General features: G+C 37.4%; 1 protein-coding gene across 1 annotated transcript in view; it reads left to right on the forward strand.

Annotated features, from left to right (window-relative positions):
- Positions 1 to 6: 6 nt before the first annotated feature.
- NEIL3 (nei endonuclease VIII-like 3 (E. coli)) overlaps positions 7 to 12,475 on the forward strand; it is a 24,616-nt gene continuing 12,147 nt past the window's right edge. The window contains exons 1-6 of the mRNA XM_010569979.1: positions 7 to 99; positions 1,213 to 1,233; positions 3,381 to 3,496; positions 9,022 to 9,156; positions 10,199 to 10,412; positions 11,626 to 11,700. Coding sequence (XP_010568281.1) covers positions 7 to 99; positions 1,213 to 1,233; positions 3,381 to 3,496; positions 9,022 to 9,156; positions 10,199 to 10,412; positions 11,626 to 11,700 — 654 coding nt within the window. The remainder of the gene's footprint in view (positions 100 to 1,212; positions 1,234 to 3,380; positions 3,497 to 9,021; positions 9,157 to 10,198; positions 10,413 to 11,625; positions 11,701 to 12,475) is intronic.

Here is a 12,475-nt window from a genome sequence, read left to right on the forward strand (position 1 = left end):
GCGGCCATGGTGGAGGCCCCGGGCTGCGCGCTCTACGGCGAGAGGCTGCGGGCGCGGGTGCGGCCGGGCCAGGCGGTGCGGAGCGTGCGGGGCGGCGCGGTGAGGAGAGGAGAGGAGCGGAGCCGGGGAGAGGGGAGGGAGGGAGGGACGGCCGCCTCCCCTCTCCTCTCCTCAGGGGTTGCGCCGGGCCGGGCCGAGGTGCGCAGAGCCTGAGTGTGGGTGTGGGCGGCGGTAGGCGCCGCCAGGTTTGGGGGTCGGGAGGACGTGGGTGTCGGAGCCGTCAGGAGGGGCTGGGGTGCGAGGGCGCGGGGCTGGCGGGCCTGAGCCGCTGCCGCCGTCTGGGGTGGTGGAGGGGGCGTCCGCGGAGATTGTCTTTATTCTTCCTTTAAATTATAAAACATTCTTGTCATCGGCGTACTAAATAGGCCTTAGCAGGTCGGGTGTGTAAAGGGGTGCAGAGGCTGTAGAAACGTAGGGAATAACGAGGGAAAGCTTTTCGAATCGCCCTTGTTCACCTAAGATAATTTTTAAAATATCACCTAGCGTCAGGAAGCCTACAATACAAGGAACGTGATAGTAGCAGTTACTAATTTTAATATTTTGTAACCTTGCAAGTCTTCACAAGTCTGAATGAAACATGATGGAGAAAGGTATGTGTTGGCCTGCAGAAAGGGTGCCTTCTATAACTATTTTTTTTTAAATAATTTTAACCAGACCAACTATTTAAATAAATAGTGTGGCATCTGCTCTCAGTGTACACAGTAAGTAATTTTTCTACCAGTTTTTATCCTGTCTGTTGGCAGCATAAAATAATTCACCAGTATAAAACTCTGCTGAGGTTTGTGAGACCTGGTAGAAGGGGAAGTTAGGATGTCAGTAAGCAGGCCTAGCTGATGAGCTGTGAAGACGTGGTCCTCTGGTTTTGATTATAGAGGCAGCTGGGGTATTTTTTTCATGCCCGGTTTTGCTCAGCTGTGAGAAATTGTGTGTTGCTTGTGTCCCAAGTAAGTATATTGGATGCCTCTAGACAGAAAGTTGGGGAATTTTTCCCCACCTTCAGTGTATATAAGGCAGTGTAGGAGAGTTTGTGATTAAGACTCAGTAAGATAGTACTTCAATGACAGAACAATTTAAAGAAGAATGTGGTTCAAGATGTCTAAGATATACAGTCAACAGATCAGTCTTTATTGGTTCGTATATTTCAGGACTAAGCTTTCTGAAGTAAGGAGTTATGCTCCTATGGTTTCAAAAAGAAATTTTATTCCCTCCGATTGATGTTCATAACTTTGTATAGTAAAAGTCACCTCAGGGCAGACTCTATTCATTGGCAAATGACTATCATAAGGGTCTTGGGCTTTTTAGATCTCATAGTGGCTGTTAACCATGGCCAAAGCCTTGGCTGCTGCTAAAGACTACACTGTTTAAGAGAGTTTGTATTATGATTACTGTAAGGGCTCACCTGATACCAAAGTGGTATGAATTTAACTTAAAATATTTTGAAAAAACAAGTTCGTTTTCCGTCTCGGTCACTTCTTACTCTGGTTTGGTTTAAACAAACCTGAGTGGCTTAACACTAAAATAAACCTTGTTGCAAACCAACTTACTTTAACACTTTTATTGGAAGGAATGTGCTGTTTATGTGAGAGCAAAATTTTGCTTTCTTCATATTTTGGTAACAGGCAAAGTAAATGATGTTGATGTTATACAAAAAATATTTTTATTTTTCTACTTGACAGAATAATAACCATAAAACCCTCTAAATGTACATAATTTCAAGGTAATAATACAGTGGGAGATTGTCTAGAGTGTAGCTCTGAAATTTCACTAACTGGCTGAAGCCTTGCTCATTTGCCAGAGTTGCTTTCATACATATTTGAATTGCAATTGAGTGTTGTGATTGAAGCACTGGTACGCATATCTGTGCGTTGCAGCTAGGGCTCTGATGACAGTGAATATACTGTTTGCAGGTTTCATCAGGTTCTGGGGACCTTGAGGTGCTAGTCAGGGGGACTTGACAGGCTGAGAAAAATGGGCTGACTGAAACTTAAGTTCAGCATTTGCAGGACTTGCAGAGTCCTGCACTTGGAACAGAATAATGTCATGCAATGGCACAGGCCTGGCTGCTGGTCAGATGGAAGATGGCTCCACAGAAAAAAAGGACCTAGGGTCCTATACCAGCTGAGTCCAAGTCCCTAGCATGCCTTTCCAAGGAAGAGGACTAGCCCCATACTGGGCTGTGCTAACGACAGTGTGGCCAGCAGGCTGAGGAGAGTGATTCTTACCTCCATTCAGCACTTGCAAGGCTGCATCAGGATTATTGTGTCTCATTTTTTGAGTCCCCAGTAGGAAAATGATAATAACATACTAGAGTGAGTCCCCTGGTATGATTAACAGGCTAAAGCACATGATGCAGAAGGAGAACCTGATAGAACTGGGGTTTTATTGCTCTCTTCAGCTACCTAAAAGGAAGGTATGGAGGAAACAGCTAGACTCTTGTCAGAGGTGCACGATAGGATGAGAGGCAGCAGATACAAGTGACAATAGGAGAAATTTTGATTGGGTATTAGGAGAATTTTTCCACCAAAAGAATAGTCAAGGCCTGGAACAAAGGCCAGAGAGATGGGAGTCTCCATCCCTGGAGCTACTCTGAAGTTGACTGGACAAGGCCCTGGGCTGCCTGACCTGAGTCAGTCCTGCTTTGAGCAGGTGTTTGGACCGGATAACCTGTAGAGGTCCCTTATAATTTCAGTGGAGTTTCATGTGCTAAGCAAGAAAAGATCATTGCTTCAATCTCACAATTATCTTTTTCTTGTCTTCTAGCAGTGTCCCACCTGCTGCTCAACATCTTCTGAGATTAGACCTTCAAATAGTAGGAAGAGTGAAATATCTCTGTGAGCTCAGTGGAGGCTTTTCTGTAATATACAATGCCCCATGTGAAACACTGAAAGCATATTATTAGCATGGGTAGAAACTCCAGCAAGAGGCATTTGGAGAAGGATGGAGGTCTGCAAATGGCAGAATTGACACTCTGACAAGTATTTAGCATCCAAACTCTATACCTGTTAGTTTGCATCAGCATGAAACTCTATTTGTGAATTCATGACTTGAAGGAAAAGGCATAAAATACCCTGATAAAAAAGATGTACTGTTTCAATTAGGAAAAGAATGAGCGAAGTTATAATAGCATTAGCAATAGTGTCTGTCTGCTTCCTGGGTTAATAGTCTCATTGGTTTTGATAGAGCTGCTTAAGGAGAAAAGGTTTAATATTGTCCAGGTTGGAAAAGTACTTCACACAGCTACTTGCTGAATGTGTAGTGATGTTAGAACCAAAGTAGTAGCAATTCTCTTTTAATCTTTGTGTGTGTGTACTCGTTTTTAGACTGCTACAAGTGAGAAGAGAACCTCTGGTCACGATTTCCTTATTGGACATGTTTACAGGGGTGTGGAGACATTGGGAAAGGAACTTTTTATGTATTTTGATCAGAAAGCTTTGAGGTAAGAGGCGAGAAAAAAGCTTACTATGCATTCAGACTATGTATTGGAGGGGGTTGTCTTGTTCTTGCTAATGTCAGTTTCAGATATTTGAAATCTAGTGTTGCAGAGAAACCTCTCAGCAGCCTCTCTGCAGTGCTGGAAATACTGGATATAGTCATATTTTCAGCTAATTTATTGCTTTATTTTTAGTCTAAGATTTCACGCAAAGGTATCCGAAAGGGACAGTTATTCCTTGAAATCCTTTGTTTCAAGCAGGACATTGCATTTTCTAGGGACAAAACTCAGAAGTGCATGCAGTTACAGTTACTTAATGTCTTCCACTACAAACTGTACTTGCAATTTCTTTTAGTTTTCCTTAAGAAATTTAGACTGAAATTCTGTACTTAATTTTTTTAAGATTCAATTGCTCTGATAATAAACTCGTGCAAAAAAAAAAAATTGCCAAACTTGAAATATTCAGTGTGTATACATTTATGCTGCCTTTCTTTCTTTCTTTAAACAATATTAACAACTCCTTGGTTTGGAACTATGGGTTGAAATTTGGCAGGTGAATGGTTTAGGTATCATAAATAGCTTAACTTTCTAGTGAAACCATGTCTCCTAGACAAATGGTAAAACTGCAAAATCATTGTTTGTTCATGCTTTACAGAACTCATTAGGGGTTTATTGGCAAGTTTAGGATTTTGTCATATGCTTTAACCCCTTGGACATCTTGTACTAGCCACCAAGGTTGTATGTGCAATCAAGTTTGCTTTTTCTAGTTTGATGTGCTTCTGTACTGAAAAGTCAACTAAAAATAAATCTAACCAAATGCACAGTGTAATGGATTATTAAAAAATCTCCCCTCATTCTTTATGGTAATTAGCATAGAATACATAAGTAAGCCCCATATATTTAGTAGGTAAGGCTTGCATTTAATGCTTTTCTCTTACCCTTCTACTTGCAACATAATTCTTTCTAAATCTTTAAAAGGGAAAACATCAGTTCTAGAATTCAGTGTAGTCTTTGTCACCTAGTGACTGATCTTGAACAAAGGTATCAGGTCATGATTTTTGTTAATTTAGAACTGATAATATCAACAAATACCTTACAATTCGTTGACATATTTTGCCAGTGGCACTGTTGTTATAGGAGGGAGATGGAACTGAAAATGCTTGGCTGCGAGTACAACAGTTTACAGTGGCTGCGTTCTGGATAAATAAAGGCAGTGATATATTAGTAATTACCTGGGATGATATGCAGACCGATCTTTGGTAGCAGGGGCCTGCTGGTTATCAGATATAGTGCTATATGTTTATTTCCTCTAGTGTTAGAGAAATGCAACTAGTTTTACAAGCACGTACCAGTCTTTACATGACAATCGTATAAGTAACTGGTAGGACAAGACTGCATATGTGTTTAAAACTACTCATATTTGTGAAGGATGGGATTATTGTTCTAATCGGTTCCTCTTGCTTTGTATTGTGCTTTATTAAATAGAAATGGAGAAGAAAAAGCAGTTTTTAAAAAGAAAAAAGTCAGTTATAAAGGAAGATAAAAAAGGCAGGGGAGGTAACTGATACAGGTGTTAGCCTTTTTAAATGACTACTGCATGTATGACAAATTGATTGGATAAGCAAAGGAGTAAATTATACAGTAAGAAAACATTGTTTCAACAGATTGAATTATGTTATCAGAACAAAAAAAGCTATTACTAAGGAATGTAAGTAAGCATTTTGCAAAAGTTCTCTTCAAGGAGACAGAATATGTGGCTAAATTCTAGTATGGAAAATGTAATCCTTTGACCTTGAAAGATCTTAAACAATTCTTAAGCTTTCTAGCTAATGCAATAACTTATTGTACTTAATGAAAACAACCTTCAGTTATCATTTGATAATAAGCTTAAACGTTTCATCAATTCATCAATTATGGTTATATATGCATCTAGAAACCGTATTTAAGAAGTCCCTTTAGTCATGTCACTTATTTGATTGGAAATGTTGTAGAAGTTACATACAGGAAAGGCACAGGAGGCAGAAGTTACTTATCTGATAATGAAGATCTTCATTCTCTTGTTTTAAAAAATGTATGTTGTGCATCTTAAAGATGTTGAGGGGAGGTAGAGGAAGGCTTCAGAAAATGCATCTCACAGCAGTCTAAGATTGGCTGCCAAGATTGTTATTGGGAGAGGAAATAAGGAATATACCTTCAGAGGATGGATTACTTCTTTATTAACATTAACTCTCAAATATAGGACTTTCTTATCATGTGGAGGGTTAATGATGTACAGATTCTGTACCTGTACATAGTTTCTCAACAAAACCAGCTTTTCTTGTCTGCTAAGATTACCTGTTAAAAGCTGGTAGTCATGCTGGAATAATGTTAATCAGACATGTCTTATGAAAGACTAGGCCATGAAGGGTAATTAACTCATTTTATGCTCCTGGATTTTCTCAAGTGGGGAATGACTGCCTGGTGGGAGCAGATAACCTGGCCATGAAATTGTTTTATACAGTTTGGCTACTGCTTGCCTGACTTGCAAATGAGGAGGATGCTTCTGAACTGTTCCCATATTGTGGATAGCAATTAGCAAATGAAGTTCAGTTCCGTATATTTACAACCCATGGTGGGCAGTAGAAGCTTTTTCTTAGGAGTACAAATGAGCAATGACACCTTCTGAAGAAATTAGTACTTCTACTTTTTGATGTCCATTTAAACAAGGATAATAAAGTCACTGAAGAAAGTCAAGATTTTTTTTGGAAATCTGAGGATTTTTTTTTTCAATTTTGCCTTGAAAGTCACTTAAATAATCAATGAAAGTTGAAAGAAAATTTCTATGATACTTTTGAGTTGTGCAGGAGAGACTTTCATGGACTGCATGTTTTGCCATGGAAATGATATGGTCATGTGAGAGGGGTTGTCCTGGGTTTAGTTTCTGTAGTGTGCTATTAATGTAAATTTGGAATGATAAATAGTTTAGAAAAGTTTCTGAAAATTGATAATGCACATATGTTTTTGGCATAACTGAAAATGGACAAAAAGACTCTTAGGAAAGAGATAATTGTTGACTCCAAATCACTTAAAGGAAAGACATCCACTGTTGTCATGGTTTAACCCCAGCCAGCAACTAAGCACCATGCAGCTGCTCACTCATTTCCCCTGGGAAATGAGCGGGATGGGGGAGAGAATCGGAGAAAAAAAAAGTAAAACTTGTGGGTTGAGATAAGAATGGTTTAATAGAACAGAAAAGAAGAAACTAACAATGATAATAATACTAATAAAATGAAAATAGTAATAATAAAAGGATTGGAATATACAAATTATGCACAATGTAATTGCTCACCACCTGCTGATCAATGCCCAGTTAGTCCCCCAGCGGCGATCCCCCCCCACCCCTGCTCCCCCCAGTTTATATACTAGATGTGATGTCATATGGTATGGAATACCCCTTTGGCCAGTTTGGGTCAGCTGCCTTGGCTGTGTCTTGTGCCAACTTCTTGTGCCCCTCCAGCCTTCTTGTTGGCTGGGCATCAGAAGCTGAAAAGTCCTTGACTTTAGACTAAACACTACTTAGCAACAGCTGAAAACATCAGTGTGTTATCAGCATTCTTCTCATACCTAACTCAAAAACATAGTACTGTACCAGCTACTAGGAAGACATTTAACTCTGTCCCAGCTGAAACCAGGACAACTGTCTTGACTGGAAGTTACATGTTGGTCCTTAGAACTTGATAATGTGAATTGTCACTGTTTTTTACATCTCCATATAATAGTTTGACTGTGCTGCTACTAATCTTTTATTTTTATGGGGTAAAATGTTTTAAATAAAAGCAGATCCTTACAATATTGTATAGCACTAAATAATTCTAAAACCTCACCATTTTACTTTAAAACAAAAAATTGTCAACTCCTTATTACTAGCTATCATTGAATAACAGAGCCTAGATTTAATTAGCATGGCTTTTTTATTTGTAATTAAAATGAGAAGAATTCTGGTTTGCCCTATTTCAGGACATCAAAGGCAATGAAACACATTAGAGTGAAATTTTGTAAATTTCTTAAGGCTTTTGAATGTAAATGTGTAGCGATGACTCAATTTTTTTTTTCTAGTCATGAACTAACAAGTCACTAAGGTAGCTAATAGTTGTGATTCTTAATGCTCCTTTTAAACAGTACACTGGAGCTTGGTAAATGAAACCATCAGCTATTAATGTAAATGCTATTTGTTTAAAAAGAACTTTCTGGAAGCATTTAGTGCGTTACCATTTGGTAGCAAGATGCAAGAGTTTGGTTTAGAAAGAAATTTGACTAGGTTTAAAAAGAAATTTGACTAGTTAAGCCTGTGCAGTACTATTCATGGCACTTGAGAATTAGAAATGGCTATTGAAAATAAAAGTGGCTGAAATGACTATATCACCTGAACTGATCTGTAAGACAACAGTTTTGGAAAGACACAGGTTTTTTAAAATTGAAAAAAAAAAAAAATGAGTAAATGCTACAAGGAAGTTACATAAAGAGTTGACTTTAAGACTATGCTTAATGAAATGTTGTCTTAATTTATCTGTAAATATTTAAAATGCCTGTGCTTCCTGAAATGTAAAAAAGAGGGGTTAAAAGGAAATATACACCTTATGTTGTGTTTCTTTGGTCATTTGTGTAGTTTAATCTGTTAAATCTTTTTGTAGCTACAAAATAATCCACTTTTTCTGATATACAATGTATAGAAGTAGGACATTCCCTCTATCTTATGGTTTTTTATGACTTGAATGTACCAGGTGAATTTGTAATAAATAAAATGTATGAGACCATAGTCAAACTTGTCCTTTGCTTAAGTATACTAGCTCCCAGTAGAATATATTATAAAATGTAAGACCTCTTAAAGCATTAGTGATCTGTAAAAGGAATGTTTGAAAGAGTCTGTTCCACTCCTTTGCCATCTGTGCATTTTTCAGTTTATTTCTTTTATTAATTTTTAATTGACCTGCAGGTTTGGCCTTGGTTGTCGGTAAAGAAAAGCAGAAAACAACATATGGCAGGTGTTAATTACTTTGTTTATGGTGTTATTGGAAATAGCTTTGATATGATAACAGTATTGGCAATATGGGGACTGAAATCTTTCCTTTCATACCAGGTGACTTCTGCCTGATCTAACAGAAAATTGTCTGGTATAGTAGCCTCATTTCTTTTAGCCTTCTGGAGGACTTGAGAACCTATGTTAGAAGACCCACGTGTGAAGTGAAAAAATTCTAAGTGCGATACACCAGAAAAGTGCGTTACTTTATACAGAAGTCAAACCTGATCATTATGAATTACGAAGACAACTGGAAAAACTGCTATGCTTTAGAGTGGCTTTGGCTTGGGGAGCGTTCTTCTCTGGGAATTGAGCAGTACATAAACAAGTAGCTTGTTGCTGTGTTACTCTTAATGATTAGAATTCATGTACTTGGTTAGGTAAGAATAGTTCATAACTTCAAAAAATAGACTAGTGTAATGCTTGGAAACATTGTTAAGATAAAATACCCATAAGAACTCTCTTTCTCTCTGAGGATTCACTTTGGTATGAACGGTTCCATGTGCATTAACCCTGATGGAAGCAAAGACAGAAATGGAGCATTACCAGTTTTGGAGATACAGCTTACAGAGGATACTGTTTGGTTTTTTGAGGTGACAGTAGAATATAGGTAAAGCAGAAACTAACCAAATTAAACACAGCTTGGTTTATTTCTTTTTATAACATTCTTTTAAGAACATGGTGAAAAATCACACACAAATTAAGTGCTTGGATGCCATCATAGACAGAAAGAAGCCAAACTTTCTAAACACGTCTTATTTATTGGTATGGTAATTTATTTTGTCACTTTTTTTATCAGAGTTTACATACAGTTAAAGTAGTTCTATGCCATAGTCTCATTAGATACTGTCAAGACTGGGCATGAAAGTTGGATTTAATTCCGTCCTTAGACCTGAATGCTGAATTCCATCTCTCCTTTAAATTCCATGCAAGTTTCACTTCTTTAACAAGACTAAGGACTTGCAAGGATTACTGGTTTCAAATTTTTATGCTCCCAAGGTTGTGTTTTTGTTTTCTTTTTGGAAGCAAATTGGTGTAATTGTTCTAACTTATTTCTCACTGCTAATAAAAAGAACGTAGCAAGCTTGATATTTAAAGCATTTGAGGCTCTTGGCTGAAAAGGAGTGTGTAAAATCAAGTAATGTATATAGGCATATTTCATATTACAAAATATAAAAGCTTATGTAAGCTTGATACTTCTCATACTGTATTATTTTCAAACAATTATGCTTAACCTAATAGATAGATTTTTCTTAAACCTTGATTTTTTTTTTTATTGTCATGTTGTAACTACTGGACCATGCAACCATACAGTTAGTTATGTTTGATGGTCTAAACACGTGGTCTTTCCATGTTGGAAGTAGTTTTAAAGCAAGGACCTGGCAATTATTTTTCAAACTAATATGAACAAAAGGAGGATGATTTCTTGTATGTTGGACCAGATGCGTGTTCCATGCATGTATCACTGACCTGTTTTTGGGAGGGGTTACTAATGTAATTTCTGTGCCTCTTCCTGTCACTGGTATTTTCATGGTTTTTGTTATCTGCATATAATGTTCTATTATACTTTCATGTGTTGTTTTTAAAATCATACTGCTATATTAGCATATAATTAAAATAAAAATAAATCTTAATGTATTTTTCTTTTCCAGAAATGCAGCTGAGAGCGAGCAGAAAGTGAGAATGATGGAAAGCTTGGATGTCTGTTCTCCAAAGTTTAGCTTCTTAAGAGCAGAAAGTGAGATTAAGCAGCAGAAAACCCGCATGTTGTGTGATGTGTTACTGGATCAAGCAGTATTACCTGGAGTGGGGAATATCATAAAAAATGAAGCACTGTTTGACAGTGGTCTTCATCCAGCTGTTAAGGTGGGTGAAATGTCTCAAGATTGTTTTTAATGACACGAAAGTATTAAGAATGTAAATACATATTTATATAACATTTTGTGATCTTCTTACCTTTGTTTTATCATCTGTCATTTCTTAAATTATTCTAAGACATTAAATTAATGTTTTATCATTATAACTGGAAATATTTGTCATGACATTCCTTGGAACCTGTTGCTGCTACTCCTGCCTCAGAGTGGACATGTTTTGTAGGGCTAAGCCTTTTTTCTTACAACTTGAAACCTCCTTATTAGGGAATTCATTTAACTTTCAAATCCTGACTTTGTCTGGTATCCTATTGTGCTACCATTAAGTTGTCAGCCTATAAATAAGGGAATGTGAAGAGTGCTCAGGTTTTCTTTGTTCAGTTACTACCCAAAATAGTTTATGTGGTAGAGCTGATTATTTCTGCAGCTGCTTCTTCCACTTCCTGTCCTGATAGCTGGCATCATTTGCTTTTCCACCATTGTTTACCATACTCTTTTGGTTAAGAACCTCAAGCATACATCTCCAAACTTTGGTTGAAAAGTCTGATGTTTGCAAAACAGATTGAGATTACATAGAAAGTAAAGGAAAACTGGTGAAGATAGTAACTGAAAGGTTTTTTTAAACATAGTATTTCTGAAAGTTCTTCATAGGATCAGTCTGGATTTTAATTGTATTTGCAATGTGAGCTGACAGAGGAAAGAAAAAAACGTGGCTTAATTTTGAGTTCTTAACAAAAATGTATTTGGTTGATATGTCTCTGTAATTGTGATGCCTTTGGCTCAAGTATTCTTCCTGAAGATGTCTCACAGCAAAGAGCCTCTGATGATGGATAGGTCATATCATAATCAATGAGGAAATTAAGAGGGAACTAAGAGTTGTTAATGCCACGTGATTCCTGTGATCAGGAACTCTTAGGTCAATATAGAAGAAGATAACTGAAATTTTTACCTCATGTTTTGCACAGATGAGGTAAAGTATATTGTTTGGTATTCACACAGTGAGTTTGTGTAGTATAGAATGTGAAAATGTACTGTTTTGCTAAGATGATATATATAATGTGAAGTTAGAGAATTATCATAACACAAAGCAACGCAATTCCACTTCAGCTGAAGGTGTTCAAAGTGCCCTTGCATTACAGGTCTTTATACTCTTGTCCCTTAACATCATAATATTCTAAAAAAAACCCAAAAACATTCTTGTCTTACAGGTTTGCCAACTGACAGATGAGCACATACGTCACTTGGTGAAAATGACACGTGATTTTACCCTGCTTTTTTATAAGGTATTCGCACATGTTTTTGAGAAATATCCAAAACTTGACTCCGGCATGTTAGATGTATGTGATCATCCAGTGAAAACAGTAAAAAGAGGCAACAGGACAAGTGTTTCCATGAATAGGAATGTTGGTTTGTGTGCTCTTTATTAATTGTGAATTGTCAAATGACGGAAAGTTGAGGGAGTCTAGACTGTAAGAATGTGCACAGCTTGGCCCAGTTGCAGCAGAATGGTTTGACAGGTGCTGCCTGAGGGCCAGTACAGTTTTGCTGGGCACACCCTGTAATGTCACTCTGAACGTGTGTGTAGGTTAAGCACACACTTATATGTAAGGTAATGTAAAGGTCACTCTTCAAACTGGGAACTAGAGATTGCCCTAGGGAAGTATGAAGGTAATTCATGTGGCTTCCTTTATGAAACTTGAAATAGCAAGTATATTTATTTGACTAAATAGAATCTAACTGCTAACAACTTTTTTTTCTTAACTGAAACAACTTTTTTGGTTGCTAAAGTGAAATAAGTTCCAGCTTTTCCCTACTGCCACAACTTCAGTACAATTTCATTTCTTCCCCTGTAAACTCTGTAATTCCTAGTTGCTCTAATTTTCCAAAATAGAAAAAGAGAATTTGACCTAATTCTTGTATGGTTTTCTTCTTTAAGCTGCATGCAGAGCAATGAACAGCAGCAGTGAAATTCTTGTCCGTTTCTCTTGGTATTCATGAAAGTCAAGGAGCTAGTGCTGCTAAAAGTTCTTTTTTTTTTTTTTTTTTTTTTTTTTTGGG

Source organism: Haliaeetus leucocephalus, unplaced genomic scaffold, assembly GCF_000737465.1.
Source record: "Haliaeetus leucocephalus isolate CR32 unplaced genomic scaffold, Haliaeetus_leucocephalus-4.0 Scaffold284, whole genome shotgun sequence".
NCBI lineage: Eukaryota > Metazoa > Chordata > Aves > Accipitriformes > Accipitridae > Haliaeetus > Haliaeetus leucocephalus.